Source organism: Antedon mediterranea, chromosome 4 (assembly GCF_964355755.1).
Source record: "Antedon mediterranea chromosome 4, ecAntMedi1.1, whole genome shotgun sequence".
In the NCBI taxonomy this organism is placed as follows: domain Eukaryota; kingdom Metazoa; phylum Echinodermata; class Crinoidea; order Comatulida; family Antedonidae; genus Antedon; species Antedon mediterranea.
Window position 1 is genome coordinate 3,453,454 of NC_092673.1, and position 27,461 is coordinate 3,480,914.

A 27,461-nucleotide genomic window follows, 5' to 3' on the forward strand; every position below is an offset into this window, starting at 1 on the left:
ACAAATATAAAACTAACTCAAATTTAATTGTGAATCAGGCATTTATAATTGCAAAATTATATTTCTTGGTAAAGGTTCAATTTAAAATGTCAGTATAGTAAAATTAATGTTGATGATAGCTAAAGCTGTGTCTACAGTATCATGTGATATGCCCATATATGAACATTATGATATCAATCATATCACTAATATATTTGGACATATCACTACCATATTTAGGCACATCACATTTTGTTGTCAAAATAGTTTGATAGTGTAGACAAAGATTTAAACACAACAATATTCGATTGATTTATCCAAAAAAATATTACAATATATATTTCATATACAAACATATGGTCCTCATTCAGATATAATTACATGTACACACACTAAAGTAAACTTGAAACATATTGCAATTAAATAATCATTTAAGGTATTAAAGTCAACTCTCCCAAAACCTCTTGGGTTGGCCTAATATGGCTTGTATTCTCAATGCGATTTTAATGATAAAATATGGCTTTTTGGACCGCATTGTCTGGTTTGGGTAGAGTATTCAGAGAGCCCGGTATTGGAAGAGTTGAATTATGAAAGTAACAAAAAATAAAGTATAACATATCATTACTATACAAGCAATTCTAAGATTCACATTCAATCATTCACGTTCATTACAAAAATTGTAATTGATTGAACTAACAGCATACAGTAATATAGAAACTATAATTAAAAAGAAGAATTTGAGTTGTATTTGGAATATGTATACAACAAGATGTTTTTATTAGATTACCATGATATTAATTTCCTGAGAATATGTAATAAAAAAAAAAGTAGGTACAAAGTATAATTAGCTATCTTGATCAATGAAAATGTGATTAAATGTACTGGTACCGGTACTGGTTCAGGTACTGGTACCGGTACTGGTACCGGTACTGGTTCAGGTACTGGTTCAGGTACTGGTACCGGTACTGGTTCAGGTAACCGTCTACATAGAGACATCAGTGGTAGCCATTGACATAAAGTTGGCATTTAGATTATTGTTACTTTTAAGTAAACACAATATTTTTTTGTTTTTTGAGAGAGACATACCACAGAAATTACTTTTAATCTATATGCCATGTTTCTATTATTCATATAGATTTATATGCAGTGCATGGGAGGATCCAGAATAATAGGGATAGGGGTGGGGGGGGGGGGGGCGAACAGGGGGAGGCGGGTTCTGAATCTGTTACAAAACAAATAAAATATGCTTATTATTTGTCAAAACAAAGTTTATACTGACCTGGCAACATATTCCTTCTTGGTCTTATCAGCTTCTCCTTCCTTGACCACCTTGGTGGTGGTCACTGTGACCGCTTGACCGTCCACGATAAACCGCCTGGTTTTCTTGAGTGTTTTATAATTGGGTTTTTCCTAAAATTATACAAAACTTGATTAGTCAGTAAAGTATACAATAACCTTTTTAGATAAAATCAGCTTATCTATTGAAGACATATCCTTAAGAAAACAGTATTGATTAATTAATAAAAAATAATTAGTAATTAATCAAAATACCTACAATAAGAAATTTGTTATAATATTGAGCTAGGTATTTTGAGAAATTCTAATAAAAAGATGTATCTACCTAAAAATGTTAAAAGTAAATACATTTTTTACAATATATAGATAAAACATCGCATATATTACACATTTAAAATACATTCAATTGTATGTATACAGTAATTGTGTGGAGATTATACTACCAATGCGATAGGCAAGAAGATTTATGCCTGCAGGCCCTAGGTCTCCATGGTTTTAATGTTGCATGGTCCGCACTCCAAACCTACCATGGAAGGCAATGCAAAGGAAGCATTGGTAGGCTGGAGTATCTAAACACGGAGTATAACAGTGTTATACTATACCATGCATATATCACAACATACAAAGCAATGACAATTATTATATAACACCTATATAAATTCCTGTCATTTGATTGGACGAATGTGGGTCACATGGCGTGCAATAGTACGCACTATTCAACGATCGTTAAATAGTACTTTTTGAAACATTTTTGTTTGTTATTTAGATGTTATATAAAACAAATAATGAATGTTTTGTATTCGTGTAATGGTACAAATAATGGCACTTGGTGAATGATGAAAGGTTATATCAACTCGGCTTTGCCTCGTTGATATAACCTTTCATCATTCACCTCGTGCCATTATTTGTACCATTGCACTCATAAACATTCATTATTTGTATATTAGGACACCTTCCAATTAAAGATCAATGTGGAACCACAGTTTTAGTGTTCCATTTACTTAAGGCCCATTTACACTAGGACGATAACAATCGACTACAAATAGATAAATATACATTTTTCCTTTATAAAACAAAAGAAATCTTTTCCCCATTGAAATATAGGTGCCATCTATGCTGTCTCTGATGAAAATAATATTTTCACATGTCTAATCAAATGACGTCATGATTAGTAAGAGGAATAATATAGTGACAATACAACGATTTTATTGTCTTTATTAATCATGACATCATTTGATTGGATTTAAAAAAATATTATTTTTTATCAAAGACAGCATAAATGGTTATCTTATAGTTGTAGAATAAAAACTTTTTGAATTTTTTATGTTTTATATATGAATAATGTATTTTTATCAATTTATCGTTATCGCTCTAGTGTGTCGCAGCCTTTATTGGCTACATAGTTTTGCATGACCGTCAATTGATTCAGTAAGGATAATAAGGGGGAATCTTTAATCAGAAGAAGTCCTATATATATTGACAATTCCATAGATGACATTTGTTTAATAAAATGCTACTCATTATTAATGAGCCATGAAAGTTTAGTATAAACATATTTTGTATGTATGTAGTATTATTTAATGTTGTAAAATGAAACAAATGTTATTTAACACAAATTATATGTATCGTATAATTAAATTTAGTATGAAAAAATAAGACACATTTAATATAAATACATACTATAATGTCAAATGTCAAAATTAGAGAACAGTTATAAAGGTTAATAACAATAGAGTATCACGGTGTGACGTCACAACGATAGAGGGCGCTGCATGGTTGCTAGCCAACTAAAAAATGCGTTCAGCGCTACTAATAATGTTGATAAACAGTAAAGATCTGTATTTCTATCAAATCATGTATCTTAGCTTGATTTTTTTTAACTTAAACTGTAGTTGAAGAATAAATAGATTATAAAAAACAAATATTTAGTGATCTTTTGAAATTTTAGTCTGTTTTTATTAAAAATTATTAAGTTTTAAAATGACTACTTCAATAAGCCTATTCCAAACCATTGGTGACTTTGGAGTCACTCAGGCAGGCTGAACGCATTTTTGGTTGCACTAGCAACCACGCAGCGCCACCTACCGTCATGACGTCAGCACCGTGATACTCTATAGAATGAAATTACTCGGTGACTATAAAAAGATTTAGAAATATTGAAATCAAGAATACAAGTACAAAACTATTAAAATAGTTGATAAATGCATTAGCAAAATATAAATGTACAGACCATACAACAATACTACTACTCTACAAACAAGTATTTTCAAATCAAATGAATAAATAATATGCTTATTATATTCCACCAAAGCCCAATGTTTCCATAGTTATACATTTTATGTTATATTTATTATTATACTGTAGTTATACTACCGTACTAGCATTAACATGATTTTAATGTTGTTTGTTTGAAAATTAATGAATTACAGCCCAATGCTTCCATAGTCCATTTTTATGTTATATGTATCATAGTTATATTGCTAGTATTAACATATTCTTAATGTTATAGTTTGAAAAACAATGAATTATGAATTCATTTTAATCAATTTCATGTACAATCTACCCTTAAAAATAATAATCCAAGATTAAAATAAATTTGTTCGTTCTTTAACTTTATTTAAGGGTGGTACTGGTATAATGTTGTGCTGTAATGTGAAAATTGTTTCAACACATTAAAAAAAATGCAAACAGGATGCCTCGCATTCAAGCCTTCGAAAGCCCTAAAATCAAGTGGCTCACAAGCGAGTGGTACTCTATATGTTGATATGAGAAAAGCCACGACTTGAACCCTGAGTGTGGTAAGCAAGCATGTGAATCACTACAGTACCGTAAAATTGAAATGATGACTTTAAAATTGAGAAGAAATTGTTAAAAAGAATGTGCAGTACAAATGAACAAACTTATAGTAATACATTTACAAATTACAAACAAACATCCCTAGAAAAAAGACGTAGAAAAAAGGAGGAAAGAAAGTAAAAAAAGAAGAGTAAAAAAAGTGGAAAAATACAAAGTACTTCTAACAGCTATTGTAATTTTTTTGATAATTGTGTTTACGACATTTAAATTAGTAAAATTAAGAAACATTAAGATTTTATAATAGCAATTTATTACTACAAACTAATCATGCCTTTATTATATAATGTTAGTAAACAGCCATGCAGTGTTACATAATACATTTTACGTGAATACAGCACAGCATAGCAGTATATTGCACTACCTTTGTGATTTCGCTTTTCTCCTGAGATTTCCTTCGTTCACGTCGATCAATACTATCAACGCTGTCAACAGTCGCCACGCTTTCCGTATCTGAAAAACGTTCGTCAACCGAACCTCGGCTCGACACCGTCCCGATTCCGTCCACTCCATTTTGAATTTTTTGGTTAGTACGACTGCTGGCGGGACTGAGTGAATTGTGCAATTTACCGTTAGGAAAGTTAATTGGCCGTTCCATGTGCTGGGCCTCTAGTTTAAGTGCTAGATCTTTTACGCTGTTAGGTGACTTTGGTGCTTCTCTATTTTTGTTATACGACGGGCTAACTGGCGTGGAGTATCTTCGGTTTGTTCCGTCTACGCTATCTGAGCCGGCGTTCAATGATTCAATGTAACTGCTGACAGGTCGCTTGGGTTTTGGAAGCTACAGGCAAGGTGAGTAAGAAATTGAAAATAAAAGCTATATAAAAACTGAAAAGCATGCTAATACTTTTTGTCTGTTTGTCCTTCTAGCTGCTATGTTTATTAGTTAGGGTGTTATTGCTATGTCTTCAATTAAAGAAAAAAATTATAATCATTCATTTTCATTCATTCATAAATTACATGTTTAATAGCCATAATGCAGATATTATAGCCATATATGGACAGTTATAGCCATGTATGGACAGTTATAGCCATATATGAACAGTTATAGCCATATGAACAGTTATCGCCATATATGGACAGTTACAGTAATATATGGACAGATACAGCCATATATGAACATTTAAAACCATATAATCATACGGATCCATGTTCACAAAGCCACACTATGCAAATCAAATCATTTGGATACTATACTATGCTAACTATTGCAATTTGCATCTGTACTATTTTTACATAATTTACAATATTACTATTGTAAATTAACTATAATAATGCAATACAACTGCATCTCTACTCATCTATAAAGATGGTTGGTTAATCATATTCATGCAAAATTATTCTTTGCTTACTTGTTTTTGTTATAGAACAAATTTGTTTTTGAATATGTGTGTAGGCCTATATTACTTTTATAACCTTCATTTTTAGAAGTTTTTTATTTCACCTTTTTTACTATAAGTATAAATAATAAACATAATAATTGGACATCTCATCCTCCATTGCTCAGCATGCTTTTACACTTTCCCAGAACGTTGACTTTTAAGCGTAAACTGGAACTGAAAGCTTATCTACGGGAGCAGAGTGAGGTGGCTCACGTAGAATAGAATCTGTTATTTAAAAGATGATGATGTAACTTATTTATCAGAGCAAAATGTCTTCTATAATTAGGACGTTATTAACAAACAAAAACTGAAAGTACACATCAATCTTCAGGTCAGGTATAAATTTCACCAACACAGCTCACTAGATTTAAATCTCTGTATTATTTTAATCTCAAATATTTATAAAATATATTTTTACTTTAAATTCTTTTATAAATAACTAATAAACTGATTAAATATCCTTTTGATTAATCGTTTATTAAACAATCTGTTTGAATTTATAGATATTTCTTCTTTATTATTTGCATCTTATTTATTTAATAACATTCATGATGTCTAGGGAGAGAAATGGCAAAGTTACACAAAAAAAAACTTATTCTTTTATACCTTTTATAAATAACTAATACCTGAATAAATATCCTTTTAAATAATCCTTTTTTAAACAACCTGTTTGAATGTATATTTCTTCTTTTTTATTTACATGTTTATTTATTTAATAATATTTATGATGTCTAGTTTATTGTTACTAAACATGGTGTTCCAATTAATTTTCCATCTGTTTGTATTTTCATTTTAATTTGGATTATTTCTTATTATTTAAGGTCAGATACAATTTTTAATTTCTATATAGATTAAAGTGAAATAAAGGATTAACATGACCTAACCTTAATAACACCTTGTTCATGTAATCTTCACTAGTATTAAAATAAAGTTTAAAGAAACAATATTAAGATATATTATAACACACAGTTTATGTAATGATAGGGGGAGGGGGAAGAGAAAAGATAAAAAAAAAAACAATCAAGGGAAGGGGAAGATGTCTTTACGGCAATTGATTTATGGAAAGCAATATGAATTCAATGATATTATAGCATTACAAAATGATTATAACACAAAAATACAATCAGAAGAAATCATTCATAAGCTAAATCAGTTTTTTTTTGTAGCAAAAATTGAAATTTTAAGCATTGTCATATATGCAGTAAGAAAACAATGTCTGTAATATAAACATTTGCCTTGAAAAAGAGGTAAATAAAATATAGGTAAATAAAGTATTTCTGGTACTTACAACAACGGGAGGAGACTTTTTAGAGTTGTTGGAATCAATGTTGTTACTGTCACCCTCCTCTATGATTGGTGTCGTGGTAATTTCAAGGACAGGTGTCTTAGGTTTTGAGTTTGCATCAGCAAGTTTGCTAGCGTCGGTTTTGGGTGAGGATGGGGTACGCACAGGTGGCGTGGATGGCGTACCAATGACTGGGGTCGTTGGGGTATCTGGTTCGAGATCAAGTTTCTCATCCTCCTACAGGAATAAATATTACAGTAAATAAAAAAAGGGAGTTTATATTTATTACATATAATAACATATAATTTAATGTAATGCTTATAAAGCACGTTTACAATCAAAAGATTGTCCCAAAGCACTGAAAGAAAAAACAGAAAGAAATCCAGGCCCTTGTGGGTATCTACTTAATAGAAAAACATCATGTGTTATATTTATAATAATTGTTTGCGTAACACAGGAAAATCGGTGGTTTATTGTAATTTTTCCATAAATAGTTATTTTATTGTTGTTATATAATTAAAATGTCAACAATACAGAGCAGGTTTGTACTTTAAGACTTTTAATGATTGATTTAATAGTCAATTTCCTCAAAGGGCGTATTTATATGTACATGTGTTTCCTAAGTTGATACAGTACTGTTATCATTTTCAATGTGTTTGATCTTATAAGCGAGTATTAAATAGCTATATTTAACTTTACAATAAATATACTAAGTATACCGTACGACCGAGTATAATCTCATGCTCGAACATAAATCCACACGTAATTTAGGATGGATTTAGACACGAAAATTTGGTAAACAAATTGTTGATGCAAAAATCCTCCCTTCTACTTTCCGCCAAATTGTATAGGTCGTACATAAATAGAACCCCCACTAAGGGGACAACCTAGGCCCCGCAACAAAGTGTTCCTTTAGGGGTGTTCCCTGAATAGAGGTACGTAATAGGGGTTAGTCGTAGTGTTATATGTATTGTCCTTCATTTGTTTATCTGAATAGAGGTGTCCCAAATTAGAAGTTCTACTGTGTTACTTTTTGTACACAGGCCCTATGGGTACTCACTGATTTACAAAGCTTTTTAACTTACAGGTATCTGATCTTCCGGAGTATCTGTAACCTCTTCTATAACTTCAGCCTTTGCTTCACTTACAAGATCTCTGATTGGATTCGTAGTTTGGTTGTTATTAGTAATCCAAGGGTGCTGTGAAGAAGAAATCAGAGAACACTTCCCATAATGCATGTTCAAACCAACATTCATAGTATTTCCCATGATGCTTTTGTGGAATTAAACTCTGTCTGAAATTGGTAGGTAACTGTCAGTACAAGTTATCAGGCTGGGTACTCAATCATTACATGAAGACTTCACAACCATTATATGAAGACTAGAACATTCTCCACTTCTGTCCCAGTACAAGGAAACAATCCTTTGATTTGTTTTGGTTATTCGGCTAAAAACAATCCACTATGATAAAATAAAAACTTCCGACTTACGACATCGCGAAACGACACCAACTGATACAATCATACGAATGAGATTGAAGCTACTACGAGGAGATAATTCAGACAGTTTGATGCCTTACAGAGTGGTGTATGGCAGTGATAAAATAAAGGACACAGACAGCCCAGACTTCCGTCATCCACAAAAACCATAATTATTTTACTAAAAATAAATCAGTAACCACTGAACCCAATTTCCTTCCTAATTTTGCCATTTGGTTTTAAATTATAAACTTATTATATACTTAATATTCATACACCATTATTATTATTAAATTAAATACTGACATTTGACACACTATCAAATGGAATATGAAAACAATGTATAATATTTGAGCTGCAAAGTTAGGAAAATTGTGATCCGGTAATATGTAACATATTAATAGGGAAAATACCCCTAGGTCTTTAATTTCTCAAAAGAATAATATTTTAAGTATTTCTGTGGGTGTTTTCACTGTAAAATGAATTATGTGCAGTACTCCTAAAACTTTCCGTAAACAACCTATAATAAAGATTTATTACTGCACTACACTACATATATCATTTTGCCCCACCCACAAATAAAAATTCCAATATCAAATTAAGAAAAAACTCAAAACAAAATGAAATCACTAAATTAAGTCTGTCCTAAATTAGAATTGGAATAATCATAAAAAGCCATTAGTGATTTTTAGACCTAATTTAGCAAATGTCATGAAAATTAATTTAATGCTTTTGCATGTTGAATTAACTTAATTGGCGTACCATACTAAGGTCACTTGAAATTCTCTTCTGACCTTTTGTTGTTTAGATGAGAGGATGTAAAGTTGTAAAGAATATTACTGATATTGTAAACATAATATAATGAATGATTTAGTACACTTTCTTGACCAGTTTCTTTCAGGTCACATTAGTCTACACTGTATTTCCACTTAATAAATTGGTAAAACATAATTTTGGCACACATGGCACAAAATGCTGACTGGTGGACTAACAACATAAAAAGACAATAACTAAAGCTCTGTCTACACTATCAAACTAGTTTGACAAAAAAAGTGTGATGTGCCCAAATATGGTAGTGATATGCTTAAATATGGTAGTGATATGACATCATCATGTCTATATACTGTACGAGCTCATCACTTTTTTGATAAAGTTTGATAGTGTAGACAGAGCTTAAGTATAAAAGATAGCGAGTACAACATCCACGTTCAAAATAAGTTCTATATTCTAAATTTTAATGAAATACATCAGAACATTATTGTAATTTCTATCAATAAATAAGGCTCAACTCAATAAAAGCTCAGAACAGAATGGTTCAATAAATGTACACACTTTGGGCTGGGCAATCTATCCGCTGATATGTGGGCTGGTCAGTACAGTATATACTAAACTTTCCCAGTACCAGAATCATCGAAGCAAAGAATATTGCAACTCACAATGAGGAAAGAATGAATAAAAAAGAGATAGAAGGGATAAAATAATTACAATTGTCAAATTGTATCGTTGTCTTGGATAATAATCCGTACAATATTAGCCCAACGTTAAATGTAATTTGTAGACTTTTCCAATCTGTAATTGCCTGGCGAACTCTAGAATACTGGCAATAATGCTCATTCATTACCGCTTTAAAAATAGAAAGTTACGATAATAAGCAGGATGCTGAAAATATTTATACACTACTGTTATAAATCCAAACCTAATCACAGCATAAGCAGGGGTATTTCCTAATTTGATTTGACCTGAAATGAGTACGTTTAGGCCTGAGGAATAAAGGCTCACGGTTAATTGTATGGTACAGGCAGGTGGGGGTCACTCTAAAGCATGACCTTCCTCCCAATTTAAGGATTATTAAAAGCTAAGGACTATCAAGCTTTATGTGACAAAAACATGTGATGTGCCCATATATGGACATGATGATGTCGTATCACTACCATATTTGGGAATATCATCACCATATTTGGACAAATCACACTTTTTGTGTCAAACTAGTTTGATAGTGTAGACAGAGCTTTAGGGCATCACACAACATTATATCAGCCTGACAACTCACTCACAGTATCATACAGCTACATCAACAGCAAAGATAAACTATAGATGTACTATAACCATGTTTGACGGCAAACACAATGTCACCCCTAACCAATATTTATTTCACAATGAAATGCTGTATATAAATTATGATTAAGACACATGCTTTTATAAATATTATTAATCATAGAAGTGAATGCACACTGTAAGTGATTGCTTATGTTTTTACTATACATTCTCAAGGTCTAGAAATCTGACTGTTTATTACCTTTAATAGCTCTGGCGCTGTCGGTCTCATCTCTGGTTTCTTCTGCAGGCATTCTGCGATGAATTTACTGAAGCCACTAGACCTAAACAAATGAAGGACGAAAATTATATGTTATTGCTCATGCCTTTACCAAATCCTTTACCAACCCCTGAATGGTCTTGAGCAATCAAAGAATGTGTTAAGTATGTCATTGTGTGATACAATGTTTACATTCATACAGTATTTTAATAAAGCTCTGTCTACACTATCAAACTTTATGTGACAAAAAATTGCGATTTGCATATATATATGGACATGATGATATCATATCACTACCATAGTTGGGCATATTACTACGATAGTTGGGCATATTACTACCATATTTGGGCATATCCCTACCATATTTAGGGACATCACACTTGTTTTATCAAACTAGTTTAATAGTGTAGACAGAGCTTAATAATATGTTAACATGTGAGGGCGTGTGGCGCAGTGTGTTGGACGTTCGACTACCGATCGTCAGACCTAGGTTCGAATCCAACTCTCGTCGCATTGCTTGTATCCGTAGGCAAGATACTTTACTTACGTTGCCTCTCTCCACCCAGGTGTATAAATGGGTACCCAGTTAGATCTAGACACAACTTTGCGCTGGTTACCGGCTGCATTATGGGAGTATGTTTCCATACATGTTTGATCCCAAAAAATACTAGGGTAATAATGCTTGTAAAGCGCCTTTGAGCATGATTACTCATGAAAAGGGCGCTATATAAATCTGGTATTATTATTATCATATATATATTATTATTATTAACATACATATACTTAATGAGTGTTATCATCATGCTTATGTGCAGTAGGAGCCTACCATACTCCTTATTATCAAATCATCAGTTTTTTAAATTAAAAATATAAAGAAATTAAAAATATTATCCTAATACAAAATCAACAAAATACTGTTACATGCATCGTAACATTTCTTGACAAGTTTACTTTTACTGTTGCCTAGCAACCATTTGTTACATAATGTACATAAATTCTGCTTTAAAATGTTCTCTTTCAGTCGCTTTGTGTTCACTTCCTCCGACGTATAAAGGCTTCTTTACGTCATATCTGGCTTCGTAGTATTTGGATTGAAAACAAAAATCAATAGACATTGCAGTGAAAATTATACGCCAATACATCACCCTTTTTAGATTTTTTGCTTTTACAACCGATTTCCTTCTAAACTGAAAGTGTGAATTTGAAAATGAAATGACAATGCCGAAAAAATATAAAATCCACATATCATTTCTACTGAATAAATAAGAAATGTTAAAGAGCGCAGATGGTAAATACATTATGTATTATTAATTAAGAAACCTTACTGATAGATAGACTACTGTAATAATATAATGAGAATGACATTTATTTTTAGCACAAATGTGGAAAAACAAAATCGCTTAATGGTGTATTTAGTCCGCTTAATAACTTTGTAAACAATAAACATTAAGCTACGTTTATATTTAAACATGTATAAATATCAGAAAGATTATATACAAATCTTGGGAAATACCCGGATTAATTAAATGCTTATTTGCTAATAATAAAATATTGTTTATTGTTTCTCTTCCTTTTACTGTTTCCTAATGTCATAAAAGTGTTCTATTAATGTTAATATTCCGTGCCAGATCTTATCCTGTGGAGAAGAGAAACAGTCTCAATAATCCACACAAGAAAACCGAACAATCTGGTTTCTACAAATTAAATAAAACATTTAAAAGAAACATTGTTTGGCTTATATTTATCATCATGTTAAACGCTAATCGTTGTTAGACCTTGTCTCACTTGTATTTGCCACTCTGTACGTTTTTGAACTAGCATGTGTATAGGTCCGCATGTGAACAGTTCTGTTTCTTATTTATTTTCTGGTTTAGGCCTATATTAAAAGAGTTTTAAAAATACAAGTGGTACAAACAAGTCTATGGTTGTCGCATTGCCTAATCCTCTTACTCTCAGTCAGACTACATACCGTACTACATGTAGTCAGATTTAAAATTAAAGTATAATAAACTGGTTGAAAAAAAAAAGGGAAATAATTGTATGAGAGAATGTGACCAAATATGTTATGATAGGATATGAACGATGGCACTAAACTTAAATTATGACATTATTATTAATATTCATAACCAATGCAAACAATAGAGTTCTATTTCAATAAGTATTTTACCATTGCGACAGGAAAGAAATATACCACAGTGTAGGACGATATAGCAAAAGTATTAATTCCAATGAACTTTGTGCAGTATTTGTGTCTCACCTTCAAATTTAGTTGCATGAACAATTCTATGTGTTTATTACAATACCAATATTGCTTAACATTTATAGTAGATATTATTTTTTATTTCAAATGCAACAATATTTTGTATTAACTTGAATAAGATTAAAAATTCATAATCGCATTAATAACTTGTGGGTTATTAAAAAATGCAAATGTGTCAGAAAAAGGTATTGAAGTATAGGTGTTACACTACTTTTAGGTACTCAGATGTTACATGTTGAAATTAGGCTGGGTGCTAGACTTAAAACCAGCTTGTGGGTGGAACACTATGAAGGTAGGGGTTGCCGCCCAACCTACACCAAGCACAATTACAGGTACAGCCATAAGTTATTTTTTATTTTATTACACATTATTTATAAAGGGTGACCCTAAACAGTGTATGCTGACAATCACTGTTTCAGTTTTTTTATATTTTAATATATTTTAAAACCTCCCAGGTAGTCCATTCAATAGGTGTAAGAAAGTACAAAATACCATGTGGTACAAGCACACTTGCATAATGGAAATTAAAAGTGACAAAATACATACCGCTCATTAATTACATAACATCCTCTTCTGTGAGGCAACAAGCCTAAAACCTGTGACATGTTGTTGATAGGTGCTACTGTATGAAAACTTTAATACGACCTTATAACCATATGATTTAAGTCCTGTGTAACAAATCGCCTACTTTTTGTACACTTCAAAGAAGTTTTACTTCAACTGGTAAGCACTCTTGATAAGCGTTTTGTAAAATAGTATTAAAAGGAATTCCTTTTACCTCATCACATCCTTCATGAATATTCATGAGGTTTCTTATTCGATAATTTTTATTATTAATGATCACTTTCGTTGTCAGCGTGGCCACGGTCGTGGCTGTTTCCTATTGTACAGGATGTCATTTAGAATGGTTTTAACAGTTTAAGTATTGGGTAATTAACATGCAGGTGGTTGCTCTACCCACATGCAGGCGACTTAATATGCAAATTACAGTAAAATGTTTAATTTCCTTAGTTGTGAAAAATGTGTTTTTCATACATCTCGTAAACTTTCACAAACAAATCTGTTTGTTGTAGTACAACTACTTGACAATATATATATATAGACTTAATATGCAAAGATTACAACAAACTTTTCATTTCCTTAGTTGTTTTTTATACTTCTCGTAAACTTTCCAAAAAAATCTATTTAACAATGTATGTAAACAGTTCATACAAAAAACGTATTACGAAACTGTTTTTTTTAATATCTAGCACTGTTGAGCAGTGGTTAAAACAATTACAATACCATTTGAATTATAAATTGGAAAGGTTTCCAGGAAACAAGAACTACAACTGAAAGAATTAATAGATTTATCCAAGATTGCAAATACCAACAGAATTACCAATGGTAAAATAAGTAGAACAAGAAATTACATGGACTACACCATTTGTGGAGAGGGGTGTTTAATGAAAATGTCTACTTTTCGATTTATATCTCGCTCTTTGAGGAGAAAGGGCTATTGTCAGTTTATCCAGGTAAGCTAGGCACGAAATAGACTATGTGGTTACTTTGGTAACTGTTGGATTAAAATTGTCCAGGTATAATTAAAGATACTGTACTTATGGCAATGTCATAGAAACCTAAAATACATATTAAATATTCATTAATCCTCTTATATATTTGATTACAATAAATTGGTTGTTTAGGTTTTTAATTGTTAAGGTTTATTTATTTTTCATTTTCTGAAAATATATTTTGTAATCAGCCATGTTAGAAAAGGTCAATCATCACGGCACTGTTATTAATGTTTGTAATGTATTGCTATTTTTTAAGTCATGCCTTTGTTGCTATGGAGATAAACGCTAATAGTAAATAAGTTCATTAACTGAGCACTGCAAGTTATTACATTAAGTGTGGCTGAGACAACATTCTAGAGGTTTATATTTTTCTGGCACAGAGTGATCTAAGCAGATATGAGTAGTGTTGTTGGATCACCTTAATTGGCACTTTGCAAGCTTACCATCAAGAGGGTGTAAGTAGTGTTGCTGGATCAGCCATTGAGAGGGAGCAAGTTATGTTGTTGGATCAGCTAGACAAAACTCGAAAAACTTACGATCGAGAGGGTGCAAGTAATGTGGCTGGATCAGACATTAAGAGGGTTTTTTGTTCATTTTGATGAGAACTGATAGAATATTGGTTCCATCTCAAAACGTCCAAAATAATGCATAATATTGTAAGATAAACTTACCATCGAGAGGGTGCAAGCAGTGTTGGTGGATCAGCTCTTGGTATTTTGACAAGAACTCTCATCGGGTGAAGATCATGGAATGGCGGTTCCATTTGAGCCAGCTCAATCAAAGTGATACCTAGTGACCAGATGTCTGACTTGTAATCATACGGGTTGTCTTTAAATGTCTCGCACATTATAACCTCTGGAGCCATCCTAGAATAAAAAGTTAGTCAATTGTAAACATATTCAATTGATTGATTGACAATTTACCAAGGCAATTTAACAACAGGACACTGCGCTTGCCTTGTCAAAATAGGAGCTATAGTAACAGTCCTTCTTATGTCTGGCTGCGACAAATACCAACAGTACTGTACTATGTACATATTCTCTGTGGCGCGCGATGTCTGTAAGGGACCTGGAACTGATCATGTCACAGCCACAGATAAACTCTTTGATCTCTGGAGCTCATCATCCTATATGTTATTATTTATTTATACTGGGCGACCTCTTTAAAGATTAGTCTCCCAGAGGGCTTAGTTATGATCAGTCGCTGCGATGTACTAGTAAACCTGGGTTAACCCCCTACTCATCTCAAAAGATGTACTAGGTTTTTTTAAGTACACATGAGCTAGATGTGTACATTGGACCTACGGTTTATAGTCCTAATCCGAGGTTGGATTGCCTTGATATTACAAAGACCCCCTATGTCTATTTTTCTTGTTTTTAATGAAGTTCACAACAATATAATTTAATAAAATACACATTTATTTCCTTTTGGATTAGAACCACAATGTCAAAGTTCAAACAAATTCTTATTTTTGAATGTATCCTATACACAGTGTACACTCTATACATAGCACTGATATAATCAGTATTGTTCTGAACAATAGATAGTATTTTCAGTACTAGAGACACTATACAGACTTGTACTGTATAGTTTGCTGGATAGGGTGAATTTAGAAGAAAAATCAAATGGCTCAAAAGCAGACAATCAAACGTTATACCAGGAAATCTGTAATGGCCATAGATGGTATGGTGTGTGTGTCTTTGTATAAAAGCTTATGATGAAAATATGTCCGGCTAGAGATAGTTGCATGTGTGCAATAAATCAACAATAATAATATATTAAATTAAATCACACAATAATTTGAGATTGAATAGCTTACTAGCTCTACTAGCATGCCTAAAATGCAATCTGTATATCTTTTTTAAGCTCTGTCTACACAAAGTTTATGTGATGTGCCCTTATATGGACACGATGATGTCATACCACTACCATATTTAAGGATATCACTACCATATTTGGGTACATCTTTTTTTGTCAAACTAGTTTGATAGTGTAGACAGAGCTTTACACCTTTGTAAATATCATTATACATATTAAATTGAACGATGACTTTAACTTAACACTTACCAGTATGGCGTGCCTATAAAAGTGTCCCGTTTCTGTTTTGTCTTTGTATTCTTTGCAGAAACACCAAAATCAGCTGAAATGAAAATAATCATTAGAGAATAAAAATCAATTATTATATTAAGACTGTATGGTGAAGTATACATTAATACAAAAAATAAGTATGAGTTGACAAGACGGAAAAGTATTTTCTTCTTCTAATCACAAAAAAAAAACTCCATAAATCATTCATTCTCTTACCAAATTTATTCTTTTTTTTTATCTTTATTCTTTATTATTTCTTCAATATCTTATCTCAGTCTTCCTCTATCTGTCACCTTCAATAGTCGTAAGTAGTAAGTCAGTTTTCTTTTTTCAAAATAATCAATAAATTTAAATAAATACAATTTTTCTACTGACCTAACTTAACCTTTCCATCCATTGTTAAAAGAATATTGCCAGCCTTTAAATCTCGATGTATAATTTTATTATCGTGCAAATATGTTAACCCCTCTAGGACGCTTTTGCATATATCTCTAATCTGGGGTTCTGTCAGAGGCTTCTCCAGCTCTAGCATGATGTCGTCCAAAGCACCTCCTTCGCAACATTCCAGTAACATCTAATATTGGAAAATAACAATAGAATTTTTATCATAAAAACTCCAGATATTAATACTCTTCTGTTATGTTATTTAAGTCCACGCAAGTCAGAACTGAACATAGGACCTCTAACATTAAATTCTAATTCTTTGATTTTTATTTTATATTTCATATGCATCTAACAGTGAGCAAAAATGTTGACAATTATAGGATGGATAAATTATTTTATAATTATTTTATAATTTATCATGCTTATAAACTAAGTCTAATTTGAGGCTAAGGGAGTGGAGTTGAAGAGTGGTGAGTTAGAACCCTGGCACTAGGTCAGGATTGAACACTGTACCTTGGGATTGAAAGGTAAGCATGTTAACCACCAAGCTACAGCTCCACTGCATCCAGAACTATCATCATGGAAAGCTATGGATGTGGATTTAATGGCAATGGTTTAGGGCATCCACTGTATAAAGGCCAATTTACTTAACGGTAAGCAAAAGACGGCATAGCTTGTCCCAATCAGCTTACTGTATACTTTTATAAATTCAGTGAGTAAATGTATACTTACCCATAATTTATTGTTATATAAATACGTTTCTAACAGTTCTACAACATTTTCATGTTTACACGCCGTCAGAATGTCTATTTCAACCATAAATTCATCTAAATCCTCTTCTTTGGCTAAATCTATCACCTTTGCTGCAGCTGTTTTACCAGTCACTTTATTTGTTGCCTTGAGAAAAAAAAAATGAATAAAATTTAGAAAATTATAATATGAAAATTTCAAACCAAAGGAGTTCGTCTCTGATGATAATAATTATCAGATAATCACTGATTATAAATAATCACTGATTTAATCATGTTATAATTCTATCTATCCACACCTATTTACACACAACTTCATTTCAATGGTTGTAAAAAAGTCAGTCTGTCCTCCACACCGATTATTGTTTTATCTACGATTTAAATTACAGAGGAAGTGCTAATCTATGTGGGTTACACCCAGTGATCATATTTGATTAATTGTTTACATGTAAACAATATGTAATTGCAATCCTTTGGTATAAAGTCCAATTTTATACATACTAAAGATAATAATTATATCTTGTTTTATTAACTAATAAATGTGATATTATTTACACTGGGAAAATTCAAATTAAATTTGTTGACATAGACAACACTGTACACATTTTAGATAAGCATAGTATTCTGTATGTAAATACATAAGAGTGCTTCAGAGTTAAGCTCTGTCTACACTATCAAACCTGATCAAACTAAAATAACCTGAAAGTACCAATTGTTTATATTTTGACCCACTCTAGCATTTTAACACTGACCCTCTAGCTACATAACTGGGATACAATAGTATTGACAGGAGTGGGACATTTGGCTGGGATATAAATCTATTCTGTTTAAGATAAATTCTGAATGTAAACATTTAGTTGGGTGGAATTTAGATGGCCCAACCCATATGAGGTGCTATAGTATTAAAGGTTGACATACTGTAATGATATTATGATTCAACCACTGTATAAACAACAGAATCTACAAATAGTCAGCTTTAGTAGTTAGTACTACTACTGCTACAGTATAGAAAAAAGACTACAGATTAAATTTTGGTTTAGATACAATATTCAGCACTGTAGTCTTTATGGCGCTTATGTTGACGTTAGTTTATGTATGGTATTGATTTTACTCGAGGTTTTCTTGAATATTATTGTATCTCAGCTGCACTGGTAACATTATGTATGTATTTATATTTGCAAGCATTCATTGAGCAGCTGATAACTCTACGGCTTTGTATAAATTTAAATAGAATAAGCGTAATTAATAAATATTGACAAGAAATGAATGAGCATGATAATGTTTATTTGAATAAATTTGATTTAGAATATTGAGATTTAGAAATTACTGAGAAAATCAGTATTAACTATTAGTGGCTATATCTTAATGGAGATACAAATAAAATAAACAAAAAATTAATCAAAACAATAAAGTAAAACAGCCAGAAAGAGATTACAAAGCTTTCGGGTAACACTAACTCTTCCTCGGTAATATTGGAGTTACATTATATCGGGTTAATGACACGAGGGTACAGTATGGGGTTAATTACTGATCATACGGTCAATTACATTATACCGGATACAACTCGGATATGATCCAAATCAGCTAAGTGCGCATAGGTAAGTTAACTTTTGTGCGTGTAAACAGAGCTATATAGTATATAGGTCGCAGGAAGCCGGTGTACTGTAGTGTCAAAGATAACAAGTATTCAGGACAACAAATTATTTAAAAAATATTGATAATATAATTTTAAAATGTTCACTTTACTGCTTCGGTCAAAGGTCACAAATGACGAAAAGGTCAAATAGTTTAGTGATTGTAATGTGAATACTGTTGTATTTGGATTTGTCTAATGAACTGTGTTCAAGGTATGAAAAGCTCAAGTTTGTAAATAATATACACTGCTGAATACTACTGTATAGTAAAGTAGAAAAATACTAAGAAAAAGCTAACAATTTCTTCTCACTTCTCAATAAAAATTAAGTGTACCAAAAGTGTATTTGTACTGGTAGTAGTAGTACACTCATAAAAGTATTAACAGATATATTTTGCTGGTACTTTTAAAGAGCTTGAATAAATGTTAAAATTATACATTATTAAAGTAGTAATTATTTGTGATAATGACAAATCATTTGTTGAAATAAATTAGTAAGAAAAGAATTACTATTACTGATTCTAATGTTGAATGATTAATTGAATAAAGTTGGTTCATGCCACAAATAGAAAACAAAATGTACAGTTACAATTTTAGAAAAACTTTTGCATTACAAAGTTACTGTAATAGAAACATGTATGTTTGTTACCAACAATTTGAGATAAAAATTAGGTCTCTACAATAAGTGGTTACCAAGATATGGCCATTTTGAAAAACACCCTCAAAATAAGTTTTCGGTCAAATAATATTTTTGGCAACAGCCATTTTTGTATTTAGCATAATCAAATAATGTGTTGCCAACTTTGAGCACAATTTGCTGCTTGCATCGATATTTTAAATTGTTGTGCCTGGTCTACAGTAAGTGTCCAGCCAGTGGTCATTGTACACATGGACAAATGACCGGAAACAGCATTCCAGCTTCTATGTATTTTAGCTGAACATGTTAGCTGAATGAATCACCATTGTATTATTAACCACAGGGTGTTTCATCGCGAGATTTAATCCATTTTACGATTGTTTTTCTCTATTCACACAGAACCATTGTACCAGTCTCCATAATATCACCGGTGTAATTGATTTTGTTTTATGACCTGAACAATATTACATTAAATATAGTTTGCAATATTTTACTATATAAATTTTAATTTATTTAAATGTGAAATTTAGGAAATTGATAAAAAAAAAAAAAATTAACAATCTATACGCTAACAGTAAATATTTTAAAATATTTTTTGGTTTAAATGTTTGACATGTATTTTTTCTACCAAGTTCAAGCTATTGTATCCGCTGCAAGGTGGTTGTAGTGCTACAGTACCATTCATAAATCAATCAATTCAAATTTAAAAAATATCCAATCACACTACAGTACAGTATACAGTAATTAATATTTAAAGTAAAGTACAGGATTCTCTAATCTTGGTAAGGTAATCTTGTCTATTGACACTGTGAAACCAAATTTCTCGGAATATAAAAAAAATAATATCCTATACAAAGAATATTTTTGTTAATAATACTAGACAGTGCACTACTGTAGATTACTGGAAACTTGTGCTACACAGCCAATGTTGGTTTATCCAGCAGGTACTTTACTGTGTGAACTAAGTCATCATAGCATAAAGGTATTAAAATATATACCTCCATGGTTATATTATAGATAGAAATTATGACAATGAAAAATATTGAAGTCAATATTAATGGCCTTCGTGATTCAATCTTTCAGGAATTATTTGTCCTTCATCTGAATGATTTTGCAGAAAGTATAGGAAATCAAAGTCAATAAAAATATAGTTTATTTAAGGCACTGTCAGTTAAAGGTATTTAAATCTACTTGTTTTCCAATTGTCAAGGATAATATTTATTACTATCTACAGTACTGTATCCTTCTGAATAAAAGGTGGAGAACAAGAAAACAAGTCATACACAGATGCTATTTAAACAAGTCCAAGTCTTTGGAAATGGAGTTGTTTCTGTCATGCGAAAACAATTCTAAAGCTCTGTCTACACTATCAAGCTTTATGCAGGGAGTTGTAAAATAATTTTACAACTCCCTGCTTTATGTGAGAAAACAATGTGATGTGCCCATGGACATGATGATGTCATATCACTACTATATTTGGGTATATCACTACCACACTTGTAAGGTACATCACACTTTTTTTTGTCAAACTAGTTTGATAGTGTAAACAGAGCTTAACTGACCTGATTTGAACCAAGCTACTGTACTGAACTCCATTTTAAATACATACATCACAGGTCAATATACTCCAGTAAAATTCCCATTCACAATTTGAATTAGAAATAAGGGTAGTAGTAATAGTAGGCTAGTATTTAAATCACCTATTATTACTCCCATTTAATTATTCCTGTTCCATTCAAAGCATCAATGCATGTATTGTCTCATAAATATTTAAGTGTGAAGTGATCTCCTCTGACGGAACCATAAAACGAAAATGTGAGAAGTAATTTCTAAAGAATGCTTTACTTGCCAAATTCCATCTAAATTTACATGGAGAATAGCAGTGTTCTAATGTCTACAAATTGGGTTTAATTCTTCCCTGGAGCCAAAGAGAAACATGGGATTCATTACAGAATAACAGAGTATGATTGTTTGACAGGATATAAAAGAAACTTCAATTCACTGTGATACTGTACTGTGAAAATCATATAAAAATCCTGTATTTATTATACCATAAAAATGCACAACCTATTGTATTCATGAAGCTACTTGGTAAAATAGAATATTCTATACAAAACCTACCATACAACATTTTTTGCTATAGTTATAAATCTCTATCTACTAAATCAAACTTTATGTGACAAAAAATGTGATGATCACTACCATATCTGGACATATCACTACAAAATTTGGGCACATCACACCTTTTTTGTCAAACTAGTTTGATAATGTAGACAAGGCTTAAGACCTAATAGAAATATTTATTAATGGCCTATTAATTAACAGTATATTAATAATAATTTAGGACCCTTTGGAATTGGAAATGTCTGCTTTTTGGAGAGTTTCTGGATTTCATATTGGGAGAGTTGACTGTACTACGGTACTATATGTAAATTAATCCAGAAAATACAACAGAAAAGTCATATCCTTTCTATTTTCATACAAAAGGTACTAATAACTGGAATTCACTTCAAATAGATTTCAAGGCTATTTTCTATACAATACAAAACCTGCAAAAATAACTACGCATTAACAATGACAGATTCAAGTCTATTCAATTCTAAAATCACTGTCAATTTCCTGCATACAGCAACCTCACATCACTTAGGCCTAGTACCGGACTCTTACCTAAAATCTTATAACCAACTAGATCAAGGTAGCCTACAATAGGTATTATAGTAGTACAGTGAATTCAATTTTAATATTATATTTTATATTACACTTTACTTTTTTATTTCTTTTATAAAAAAAATGTACGCCGTGGTTAGGATTCCGGCACCGGAACTCAACTGCCCACCGTTAGGGAATCCGACACGCTATTGCGCATGCCCAAAGCTCTGGGAAGTGAATTATACTAATAGCTTGCCACACGTCACACACCACACCACCGAGAGTCGGAGTGTTATAGGGATTTAGTGTAGCCAAGATAGTCGTTGCGCGAGCGAGCGATGGATGAAACTTGGCCTATGCCATACATGAATTAATAATTAAAATACGACTACGCCACGCGTTAAAATAATTATATAATGATATAATAATAAGTATCAGTATCTATCTAAGAATCGTAATGCTGTTTTTAGCGTTGCGACCCTGACTTCCCGAACAGTTTTTTCACATCCACGCGGTGGCTGCCGTCAACAAATCAACTTGTGATTGCATGTTGTTATGTACAGTATAATGCGTTATGAAAAATCATAAAACTAGTCATGTAATAATTCATAATGATATGAAGTTTATATATGAATGAAGCAACCACTAAATAGGCCCACTGGTCACGTCTAACTGGTAGCCCTAGCCTAGATTAGTGGATCCCGTATTAGTAGGCATCTAGGCTAGTTCGCCGTGTGGCGCACCTATGAAATGATCCATCGCTGTTGATAAGTATAGAGTCGCCGATTACCTCGCTCTGGCCCGGGCATGCGCAATAGCGTGTCGGATTCCCTAACGCTGGGCAGTTGAGTTCCGGTGCCGGAATCCTAACCACGGCGAAAAACATATTCTTTTCTTTTTTTTCTAAAATATTCTTACCTTGTAAACTTTGCCAAAAGCACCATCTCCTAATTCACCCACGAGTTCCCACTCCGCTTCTGGGTCCTTTTCACGTGTTAAGTGAGCATATTGAGGTTTCTTTGATTTTCCATCACCAAACAATAAATTCTTAATACCCCTGCTAAAGAATGACATTTTGGATTCAAAATGTTCCACTCGAGTCCTGTTTGTCAAACAAATTTGTCAGGTTACTTTTCAGAACACAAACAACAAAAGGGGATTTGTTGACATATTTATCACAGTATATGTCTATGTATATTTTTAACAAACATAGTTCGTATAAATAGACAATACGGGTCGTCTGTTTTCTCAATTTCAGGTAGGCTCAGCTAAGCCAATGTTTCTCTTCCCTTAGGCCTACCTCCACACACGACAGGCAGGGGAATTTCGTCGCTTCCTCTTTCGTCGTTGGTTTGGTGTCAGCAGTCACACCGCGCTCCGTCTCGCTTCCGATTTAGACGTACACTAGCGCAAAAGAATAAAGACTGTTTTCATAAACAAATATACAGATATAACTCATTAAAGGCAATAACAGAATCTAAATCAATTTCTCAACAGGTACACAATCTGACAGTGTTTTGTGACCCTTCTACAATATCATCAGTCAAAACACAAGCAGGTCAGGTGTCCATTTTGTTCCGCAGTTTACGCACCACACCTGATTACGTCACCATCTCGGCTAAAAAAGGTGGCAGCAGACTACTTTTTTACAATAAATAAAATTGTTACTGTATTATAAAACCATTCTTATCTCGTATATACACCGATAATAATTATTAGAAGAGATATGGAAATTATCTGAATGCAGAAAAGATCAAATAGGCTTCTAGATTGTTTGCATTCAAGTACATCATTTTTATTTTATTTTTAATTCAGTTGTCAACCAACAGCGATGAAACCGCCACTAACAGGTGGATATTTTGGTTTTTTTCCTGTAAAGTTTCAGCAATTGTTAAAAGAGACAACATTGAAGATATTTTTAAATGTTTTATTTATTGAGTCACAAATGCACAGGTTTTTGAGTTTGATGCACATCAAATAATACTCAGATATATTCAGCAGTAGACTATGCTCTCATCCCAAACCTCTTCAGTCATTTTCTTTTATCCCAATACCTCAAAATCCGCCTAAAATAAAACTTCTTATACCTTTACAATGAAGGACTTCTATATTCAGGTATTTAATTGTTTATAACAATGAGAATAGGCATTCAAAGATTTAGAGTTATTTTCAGATTAGAATTTTAGTCATAACTTTCCCCCTCCCCAAAAGTAATCACACCCAACCCATTTCCCCACGTTTACATAAAATTGAAAGTATAAGGAAACAATCTAGATGGCTGTATTGTTAAATTGTTAATGTTAACAAATAAAAAGAAAAAAAAATACTGTTATCTACATACAGAGTCTGTACATTAAGCACACGAATGAGAGCTTGAAAGTTTAAAATTTTGGGCTTAAATAAATGGATTATTATTAATTAATAATAATTAAACCACAATACAATTTTGATACACAATATTTCTCAACTTAAGACTGTTTAAGTGTACCAGCACCATTATATACCTAATTATTATCATCAAAATGTACATTACCTAAGATTTGGCATTTAGTTATAGCATAAAAATGTCACTAAAATAATGAATAAAAAACAAATAAAATACTTTGACATAATATATAGTCAACTCTCCCAATATAGGACTCTCTGAAAACGGGAAACTCTCCCAAAACTAGACTTTTATTGAGGTCTAAAATGTCCCAAATCCTTTTTTTACCAGAATTTCTAGAAACCATTAATATCAGGCCAGCCCAAGTGTATCTGGCATTGGGAGGGTTGACTGTATAATCGATTTAATACTATTGTTTACCCTGTCTACGAGATGTACATTTCAAAATAACTCAAATTACAAACAAAGTATTCTGCCTGTATCAAATTAAATTATAAATGAATGGTAGGCACTAACCTATCATTTATTAAAAATTAATGTAAGATTAACATCATTATTATTCAAAATCAAATTATGATCTAAACCTGATTAAATAATTAAAAAATAATGTCAATATTATTAGTAATAAGCAATAACATCATTATAATACCAATAGAATACTGTTGAGTTGTACAAAATACATAATTATTTAATGAATATATACAATAAAAGGTATTAAAACTAACAAAGACAACGTTATCATCTTTTATGGCTGGGCCGCACCCAGCATGAGATTTTTTATTTTTACCACCCACCCCACTTCTCCAGCAAAGATCGTCATATTTTATATTGATATTTATATTTAAAACATTATGTGTTTTTATCCTCTTGCTACGGCCTTGCGTGGTACCATAAGTGAATATAAAGCTACACTATCAAACTTTATGTGATGTGCCCATATATGGACATGATGATGCCACATCACTACTATATTTAAGCATATCACTACCATATTTGGGCACATCACACTTTATTTGTCAAACTAGTTTGATAGTGTAGACAGAGCTTAACTGAAATTAATGCAAAGAAATATTAACAGTACTGTACTTGAAGCTACTTAGATTGGGTGGTCATTTAAAAATCGAAATGACCACACCTATACTGACCCACACCCATAATTGACCACTCCCATAATTGTCAAGTCAAAATGTCACAAGCTTACAGCAGAAGAAAAAAATGTTAATTATTATTTCTTAAAGAAAGAATACTCCTCATTGCATATAAAACAATTGCAATAGACAATTAACTTAATAAGTTCTAAAAATTCAATATAAATCTTTTAAAACTGTAGATTGAGAGTTTGTTGTGTATTACTGTAGTGCTAAATGTTTTCGATCAAACTTGGCATTTTAAAAATATTTATGCTATCAAACTGATATTTTGTTATACCTATAGAAAACAGTGAGCACAGTCTAAAGCTCTGTCTCCACTATCAAACTAGTTTGACAAAAAAGTGTGATGTGCCAAGATATGGTAGTGATATGCCCAAATATAGTAATGATATGACATCATCATGCCTATTTATGGACACATCACATTTTTGTTATAGTGTAGACAGAGCTTTAAGTTCCAGGAATGTATCGACCTTGGATTAAACTTCATATTGCCCTAAAGTCCATCCAAATCTTGCAGACGTTTTTAGAAAGCATTGAGCTCGAACTTCTGTGCACAGCTAAAATACACTGCTGACTTTATTATTCACTATCTTAGTGTGAGCGATAATAGTTCTTTACTGTCAATTTCAAACGTTCGTTTCTTTACCTACCAACCGTGGACTCACACTTCCTGTTGGTGGCTTAGTAATTGGCGGATTAAACTTTGACCTTAAGTTATTTGCTGGGGAGTCTGCAAATATGTCATTATCATTTGGATCACTATGTTCTATCTTGTCTGGTGATGCTAAAAGTACATGAAAGGGAAAAAAATTTAATATTTTAACAAAATAAGATATCAGCATTCAACAAATTCAACAAACATTTATTTACTCAAATGCCATATAAATAATACAGAGCATAAAATGAGGACCAACGTTGAAGTAAACTTGTCTCAGTTGGCCCTTTAACATGGTTATAAAAAATACAAGTACAAGTACGTGAGTGAGTGTGGCCGAGTAACAGTGGAACCATAATCCATAGCCATAGTGGTAGAACAAGTCTTCTCGGATAAGGACTATAAACCGTAGGTCGAGACGAGTAGGGGGTTACCCCGGTGTACTAGTTCATATGCACACACTGTCGTGGACAGACGTAATGGCGCCGTAGTTGGCTGCCGATGAAACGATGTGACCCTTAGGGGAGAAGAATGTTGTTGAAAAGGTGTAACATCTAAGTCCACAGCGCCTTCGATCACTTGTTGCTGCAATTGGCGCTTTACAAATTCGTATATATTATAGTATTAATATTACAAGTGAGAATATGAAGCATCAGTATATAATAAGAAAATGTTAAATATTTAAATAAGACTAAGACATATTTCTTTAATTCTTTCTTGAACA

At 32.1% G+C, this 27,461-nt stretch overlaps 2 protein-coding genes across 3 annotated transcripts in view; both read right to left on the reverse strand.

Moving 5' to 3' along the window:
• The window catches only part of LOC140046297 (serine/threonine-protein kinase 10-like), a 31,997-nt gene extending 7,884 nt beyond the window's left edge, over positions 1-24,113 (reverse strand). Inside the window, exons 1-10 of one of the 2 annotated variants that reach the window (XM_072090883.1) lie at positions 23,461-24,113; positions 17,607-17,771; positions 16,866-17,064; positions 16,470-16,542; positions 15,074-15,268; positions 10,569-10,650; positions 7,881-7,994; positions 6,799-7,032; positions 4,493-4,909; positions 1,259-1,389 (exon numbers count right to left, since the gene is read on the reverse strand). In XM_072090883.1, coding sequence (XP_071946984.1) covers positions 1,259-1,389; positions 4,493-4,909; positions 6,799-7,032; positions 7,881-7,994; positions 10,569-10,650; positions 15,074-15,268; positions 16,470-16,542; positions 16,866-17,064; positions 17,607-17,771; positions 23,461-23,616 — 1,766 coding nt within the window. In that variant the 5' untranslated portion in view covers positions 23,617-24,113. The remainder of the gene's footprint in view (positions 1-1,258; positions 1,390-4,492; positions 4,910-6,798; positions 7,033-7,880; positions 7,995-10,568; positions 10,651-15,073; positions 15,269-16,469; positions 16,543-16,865; positions 17,065-17,606; positions 17,772-23,460) is intronic. The other variant, XM_072090884.1, reaches the window with a different exon arrangement.
• A 275-nt stretch (positions 24,114-24,388) lies between these two features.
• Positions 24,389-27,461, reverse strand: part of LOC140046300 (rhotekin-2-like) — a 33,552-nt gene continuing 30,479 nt past the window's right edge. The window contains exon 11 of the mRNA XM_072090886.1: positions 24,389-26,866. Within this exon, the coding sequence (XP_071946987.1) occupies positions 26,709-26,866 (158 nt within the window). The 3' untranslated portion in view covers positions 24,389-26,708. The remainder of the gene's footprint in view (positions 26,867-27,461) is intronic.